This window comes from Limulus polyphemus, unplaced genomic scaffold (assembly GCF_000517525.1).
Source record: "Limulus polyphemus unplaced genomic scaffold, Limulus_polyphemus-2.1.2 Scaffold8431, whole genome shotgun sequence".
Classification (NCBI taxonomy): Eukaryota; Metazoa; Arthropoda; class Merostomata; order Xiphosura; family Limulidae; genus Limulus; species Limulus polyphemus.
The window spans coordinates 2,744-11,110 of record NW_013674041.1 but is presented as its reverse complement, the minus strand read 5'-3'; the positions used below and the strand labels follow the sequence as shown (position 1 = coordinate 11,110).

At 30.5% G+C, this 8,367-nt stretch overlaps 1 protein-coding gene across 1 annotated transcript in view; it reads right to left on the bottom strand.

Annotated features, from left to right (window-relative positions):
* Nucleotides 1–8,367, bottom strand: part of LOC106475341 (nuclear pore complex protein Nup85-like) — a 28,311-nt gene that overhangs the window by 18,807 nt on the left and 1,137 nt on the right. Inside the window, exons 2-5 of the mRNA XM_013936029.2 lie at nucleotides 7,272–7,332; nucleotides 6,008–6,078; nucleotides 4,310–4,353; nucleotides 434–503 (exon numbers count right to left, since the gene is read on the bottom strand). Of these exons, the coding sequence (XP_013791483.2) occupies nucleotides 434–503; nucleotides 4,310–4,353; nucleotides 6,008–6,078; nucleotides 7,272–7,332 (246 nt within the window). The remainder of the gene's footprint in view (nucleotides 1–433; nucleotides 504–4,309; nucleotides 4,354–6,007; nucleotides 6,079–7,271; nucleotides 7,333–8,367) is intronic.

Sequence of the window (8,367 nt, the reverse complement as noted above, 5' to 3'; positions counted from 1 at the left end):
TAAGCAACCAATACACAAATTATTCTTGTTGATTGCTTAATCCATATACATGATATGTGTTTGTGAATCAGTTCAAACCCAGTCTTGTATGTTTTAATTATCATACCTGATATTTATGATATTGCATGAAACCTGACACAGACCTCGCTCATTACTGTACTGTAAGGTGACAAATATAACAAGTAGAGCAAGTGCACTCAATCACAATCAAAAATGTCATACAGACTAACACACATACTACATTTGAAATTTTGATTAATTTTTTTCATTACATCCTTTTAAATGAAGGTGAGTTTCTAACACACATCTGATCCCTACATAGATACTATGTGATTCTACCAAAACATTTAACTGCAATACACAAAGCCAATTTGATTGACAAATCTTTCTTGATGGAGTACTGACAACACAAAACATAAAATTAAAAACATACCTGGCTTAATGTCAATGAAAAGAATTTCACACAAGTTCCATATCAGTTCAAGTTTGTAAAACAATTCACTCTACAAGGACAGAAAAAAACATTTCATCAAACACAGATTTTTTGAGTCTGTGTTTGATGAAATGTTTTTTATATTAATATTTTATGGATCACATAGTTCACATAATTTTTTGAGTCTGTGTTTGATGAAATGTTTTTTATATTAATATTTTATGGATCACATTGCTCATATATTTTTTGAGTTATGTGAACCATGTGATCCATAAAATATTAATATAAAAAACATTTCATCAAACACAGACTCAAAAAATATGAGCCATGTGATCCATAAAACATTAATATAAAAAACATTTCAAACACACTCAAAAAATATATGAACCATGTGATCCATAAAATATTAATATAAAAAACATTTCATCAAACACAGACTCACAAAATAACATAAGCCATGTGATCCATAAAATATTAATATAAAAAACATTTCATCAAACACAGACTCAAAAAATATGAACCATGTGATTCATAAAATATATCAATATAAAAAAACATTTCATCAAACACAGACTCAAAACATAATATGAGCCATGTGATCCATAAAGTATTAATATAAATAATATCTTATCAAAAAGAAATCCTTATTAAACATGTTTAGTTGAAAACGAGAAACAGTAATGTTGGAAAAGCAAAAATATTATCTTCTAACATGTTTTAAGTTGCATCTTATCACAGCTGATGCCCTTTAGATCATGTAATTTAAGTCAAATCTCAAACTTGGTATAGTATTTACTTGTACTTATACTTGATGGTTGACACATTAACCAGTTCTGAATATGTTGAACATACAGATAATGTTCTCAAATTAGGTGAGATATTTTTAAATGATAAATATGTTAGACTAAAATACTGAACATTGCATATTATGAAGTTCTTGATGTATTTTTTCAGTGAGAAATTTAGAATTTTAAAACATACAGTACTTTTTTTGTGCTGAATATTCTGAGTTTATTATACTTTGTTCTATGAAACTTGAATGATTCTTAAAGGATTTCAGGACAGATGTTCATGTTTGCACCAAAGAATTAGACCAGGACCCAGGGATTTTACTGTAGATCTGTCAGCATTACCTTACACCTTATATCTGTAACTTGCCTGTATAGTGATCATGAAACATGCAAAGTTAATTTTAATTTATCAAGCACTTTCATCAAAACGGTTTAAAGCCAAAAAAAAAATCACCCCTATAGAGAAACTGTGAGACCAGAGTACATGGTTGTACATCCACTGGTGTCTATCAATCAAAATAAGCTTTGGTTCAATTATCCCTCACTCTGGTCTTCTAGATATCCAAAAGGTTTGATGTCTGCATCCCAAAGATTTTGGACAATCTGCTTATAAGTTATCAAAACTCCCAAAATAAGAGCAAAGGAATAAATAATAGAAACCTAAATCTAACAACTTCTGTAATTACTGTTACAATCAATGTGAAACTTTCCCAAAATCTTGATTTCCAAATTTATAGGATGTATGTATGTATATTATTTATGTATGTACATATATACTGCAATCTCAAAAATAAGGCGACCCCCATTTTCAGAAGCAATGGGAAATAACAAAAACTGAGTGTAATAACGTTCTTTTTTAGGTTCACAAAATCAATACTATAACTGAACAGCCTGCAGGTGGGTTAGTTGGACATGCAGAAATGCATCATGCTACAGTAAGGGGTAGGGGCCTGTGGTCAGCTGCAATTATAAGGCAATTATGAGTTTAACAGCCTAATTATAAATCAAAAAACATCACCATATAATCGGGCCAATATTGTATACATATATATTTACATATAAATGTCTTTGAAACTACAAGCTGACTAATACATGTAAAAATTATATGTTTTCCAACATTTTATTTTGCATAATCTAGAAATGTGATAATTACTTGTTTTAAAGATTGTATAGTATCTGTTGTATAGTTTGTAAAGATTGTACTTTACAAACTATACAACAGATACTATACAAACTATACAACAGATACTATACAATCTTTACAAACTATACACCAGATATTATACAATCTTTACAAACTATACACCAGATACTATACAATCTTTACAAACTATACAACAGATACTATACAATCTTTACAAACTATACAACAGATACTATACAATCTGTACAAACTATACAACAGATACTATACAATCTGTACAAACTGTACAACAGGTACTATACAATCTTTACAAACTATACAACAGATATTAATTGTATAGTACCTGTTGTATAGTTTGTACAGATTGTATAGTACCTGTTGTATAGTTTGTACAGATTGTATAGTACCTTTTGTATAGTTTGTACAGATTGTATAGTACCTTTTGTATAGTTTGTACAAGCAAACAAGCATGTGTGGTGCAATAAGACAAGAATTCCGACAGAGTTTATCTGAGAACACAATGGAAGAGAACTGTTTACAGTACAGTGGTTACAACAAGAATTGTCTAAAGCAATAAAAGTGTGGAAAAACGTTTATGATATGGCTCTGCACAACGTCTGGGCTGATCCAAGATTATTGGTATAGGTGTACAAAATGTGTAAATGCTTATGAACATGTATTATTACTATTTACTAATAAATGTTTAATTTGTAGTTATTTTTCTTAAAACATAGAACAATAAATAAAAAATATGTAAAAAACAATGATCTCTAGTAATTACAATCTACAAAATTGATTCTCACTCTGGCATCGTACTTGCTAAGCCTCACTGTAAGCCTCTTTTGTTCTCTCAAGTGGAGGGAAAAGACAAATTAATTTTTCTAGATTTCAAACACATTTTAGAAAACCAAACATTATCAAATTACTACTATACTAGTACACATAAAATCACTCATTCATCTGGCTTTCTTACAATGATATAAGTGAGTTAAAAAATATCATTTTTGTTCAGAGCAACAACTTAGTCAACTGACATTTTCAGTAAAGCTCCGGCTTTCCCCTTCATGCCAATTACAAATAACTGTCAGATTTATATAGCCTGAAATGTGTTCTTTCTATTGGTTATAAACATGTGTTATATAAGTGAAGTAGGTGTAAGTAGACAAGAGGTTACAACAAATGGAGTAGTGGGAGGGGCTACTTTGATAGGTTTACTAAATATATTGATACCTCAGCCAATCGAAAAATGAGAGATTCTTATTTTATATTCTATATTATCACTGTTGAAGTTTGAGTTTCTAATTCACTGACCACTACAGACATTAAATGGTAGGCATAATACAATTCTAAACTGACCAATAAGACAAGAGGACATGCAAAGTGACACAAAAACAAGATAATTAGAATTTTGTTGTTGGTATTTTGAATTAAGAAATTAAAACACATATAATTTTAAAATTTGAATTATAAAATATATTTTAATGCCAACTGATAACAAAATTGTTTTATTAAATTTTGAAAATAACTCTCTAAAACATCATGACACAATCTCATTGACCCATTTGTAGCGAGAGGATTAGGAACCAAAAACATTGCTAGCAGAAAGGGTATCCAACTGATGACCTAGGGAAGAGTGGTCATAGAAGATTTTGTAGTTTGCATGTTACTCATAATTAAGACTAATTATTATTAATTGTAATCATCATTGTAGAACTATACCAGCTATGCCATAAATTATTACATGATATCACTTTAAAAAACAACGTATATATATATATAGTTCTAGTACTGATACACAAAAAATTAACAAGATTAAAAAAACACAGACTGAATCTCGTAAAAACTTGTACATTGCAATTATAGAAACATTTTTTCCAAGTTCCAAAATTAATTGAAATTTTTACAAGTTATATAAATTCTTTAAGAGAAATCTGTACTAACCTGTAAAATATATTCATTTTTTATTTCACCATCATGGGCAGAATCTGAAATTGTAGCAAACATATTTGGAATTCAATAAACTAAAGTTCAACAAAACGTGCTTTTGGTTTAACTGTTTTCACAGTGGTAATACAACTTTACAAAAATAGTTTACAAAACGTTTTAACATAAAGAATGTACTTGTACCATTCACTAGAGAAACAAGTTTGAGAGAAAATCACCTACAAAATAAATGGTCAGGGACATAACGTATCCACTTATAGTAGTTCATTAACAATGATAACAGTTAGGAAAAAACTCTGCCATGAGCGAGAAGGTAACTATGGTTACTATAATAAATTACCCAGGATGGTAGTTCAGCATTTCTGCCAGATTGTGAGTGGATATGAATGCAAAGGTAACTTTATTTACTATTATAAATTACCCAATGATGGTAACTAAACATCTCTCTCAGATTCTGGGTGGATAAGAAGAAGAAGAAGGGAACACTGGTGTAACAAATTTATTATTATATATTTATTATCGATGTTTGCTTAGATTACATTTATATTTCAAAACATGCATAGCTTATCGTGTTAGATATGTATTGCAAAACTCCCGCCTATTCTCCAAAGTTGTAGATGATTCTCGAGAGTAAGAATCAAAAATATATGTATGTACGTAAACATATTAATTTGCATTGTTGTGTAATCTGAATTTTCTAGAAAATCTTCCCACACCTATAAATATAACCAACACGATGCACCAAAGAGGAGTGTCTATTATTAGTTTGCTATAATCAGTGTGTTATAAAACTTCAGAAGCTATAACTGTGATTGTTACACTGGTTACTACAATAAATTTTTCATTATCATAGTTCAATGTTTCTCTCAGATTGTGGTGGATAAGAAGGTAACACTGGTTCTGTCAGATTGTGGTTGGATATGAGAGAGAGAAGGTAACCCTAGTTACTACTATAAATTACTCAGGATGGTTTTTCAACATTTCTGTCAGATTGTGGTTGGATATGAGAGAGTGAGAAGGCAACCCTAGTTACTACTATAAGTTACCCAGGATGGTTTTTCAACATTTCTGTCAGATTTTGGTTGGATATGAGAGAGATATGGTAACACTAGTTACTATTATAAGTTACCCAGGATGGTTTTTCAACATTTCTGTCAGATTGTGGTTGGATATGAGAGAGAGAAGGTAACCCTAGTTACTATTATAAGTTACCCAGGATGGCAGTTCAACGTTTCTGTCAGATTGGAAGTACAAAATTATACTTTACTTCAAAATGGAGGGATCAGCTACTACATGAATATCGTAACAGCAGTAATGGTGCAAGGAATGAAACTCACCTTCCCCTTAAACATAACAGAAACATAGTTTGATAATGTTGTTCCGTATTCTACAAAACTATTTCCAATAGAGCAGTAGGAATGTGTACTCTTTACAAGGTATGTTTATAAAGTTGTTTATTACAATACTTCTAAGTATGTGGAAATTACAAACCATTATGGAATGCAACACAAACAAGTGATCATAATCTGTATCAACACCATATGAATCTGGCAAACCAGTTAGCTTGTAACATGTAGTATCTGATTATCAATAAAGAATTTCTAACATGTACAATTTCTTATTAGATAACAAAAGTAGCAACTCCAAATGTAGTCCATTACAAAGTTTACAGTTGCAAGAACAAGAAATACTCACCAGCATCATTTTGAAGGTTTTCTACACAAGCACTAAGCACAGACCGGTATCTGCGGCTTATCTTAACAAGTCTGGGGAGGAAAGAAAAAGACTTAGAACTTATACAAATTCTATATCAATATTTCTATGTACTTCTTTTAGATTAGACATGAAAATTAAAGTGTGTTTTATGCTCAAAAGTTTACCATTTAGTTTTGTTCAAAATAAAATTGTTAATCATTATTACTATTCCCTACACTAACCCTTATTTTACTGAAGTCGAATACACTACATGAAAGTGATTTTCGAGCCTCACAGTGTCATTGCAGCCAATATTGTAATAAGTGCAATGTAGACTTTCCTTAATTCATCTAGTGTATGAGGACAACTGTTCCCAGCACCCGTTTCAACAGTCCGATCAGACAGAAATCCACAGAAGCTGCATCTGACAACTTGATCAGTAAATCTTCGTATGGTATACCATTAACACTTCCTATTATATTCTCCATCTTCTTGGGGTACACAAAGGTTGAACAGAAAATATGAGAGGAAGCCTTATCATGATGAACCCATCCATTGTTGGCTTAGTTTTCAGTTGTAGATCCTTCTTGATTATGTTGCCTAGGGCATGTGAATGGCACTTGCCACTGACCTTTGTTTTCGTGAATTCTCACTCTTTAAGAGATACTGCATTTTGCTTAACATAGCTGATGTATGACTTGTTGCAGATCTCAAAATGGATGGTCCTGAAGCCCCAAACTGATCCATATTCCTTTGTGTCCCAGTGTCATTAAATACATACAAAATTTCAATCTTGGAATATTTTCCAAGCTGAACACATCTTTATGATGTCAATGTATGACTATTTTGTGTAGTAAAGAGCTGTTACACTATTCTCAAAAGCGAATACTTTTTCATGACTATCATAACACGTACAAAATGCCAAACAATTTCAAACTGTGACTTGATATCTTCTGTGGTTGTCATGTGACTTTCTTAATTGCATATTTAAATTTGTTTTAAAATAACGTACTCAACCCTCTGTATATAATCATAAAAAATATAGCTTCTGACACAAAAACAAAAATCTGTTTCTAATTCTGGTATGCTGGGATAAAAGAAATGTAGAAATGTAAATGCTTATATTTAATTGTTATTACCCTGCTTACACTCAAGTATCATTATAACAGCTAGTTTAACAGGCTATAAGTGCATATATTTAATTGTTATTACCCTGCTTACACTCGAGTATCATTATAACAGCTAGTTTAACAAAACAACTTACTGTTCTTTTAAGGCATTATCTTTGACTTCCGTGGCTATTTTCTGAAGAGTGAGAAATATTGCTGAAAAATATAACATAGACATCAATAATGTCATAGAAAAAATGCAAAAGTATTTAATACTATTACAAGACCAATTATTCAAATGATGAAAAGCTAATGCAATGCTCACCCCAAATTATAAAGTGTGAAAAACTAGAATGTTTATCTAATCAGAACTGCGAGAGTTCAAATTCAGTATTTATACAGCTGTTAGTGTCAATAGTACTTATAGAACTTTTAGTGTCAATAGTACTTATAGAACCTGTTAGTGTCAATAGTATTTATAGAACCTGTTAGTGTCAACAGTACTTATAGAACCTGTTAGTGTCAATAGCAGCTACAGAACGGTTAGTGTCAATAGAACTAAAGAAAGTTATATACAATCTTAAAACCATAACACACTCAGTACAAATCTGTGATAACCATGAAATTAATCTAATACACATAGTACAAATCTGTGATAACCAGGAGATTCATGTGATATACTTACTAAAAATATGATAACAATGAAATTAATCTAATGCACACAGTACAAATCTGTTATAACCATGAAATTAATCTAATACACTCAATACAAATCTGTGATAACCAGGAGATTCATGTGATATACTTACTAAAAATATGATAACAATGAAATTAATCTAATGCACACAGTACAAATCCGTTATAACCATGAAATTAATCTAATACACACAGTACAAATCTGTGATAACCAGGAAATTAATCTAATGCACAAAGTACAAATCTGTGATAACCATGAAATTCATCTAATACACACAGTACAAATCTGTGATAACCATGAAATTCATCCAATACACACAGTACAAATCTGTGATAACCAGGAGATTCATGTGATATACTTACTAAAAATATGATAACAATGAAATTAATCTAATGCACACAGTACAAATCTGTTATAACCATGAAATTAATCTAATACACATAGTACAAATCTGTGATAACCATGAAATTCATCTAATACACACAGTACAAATCTGTTATAACCATGAAATTAATCTAATACACATAGTACAAATCTGTGATAATCATGAAATT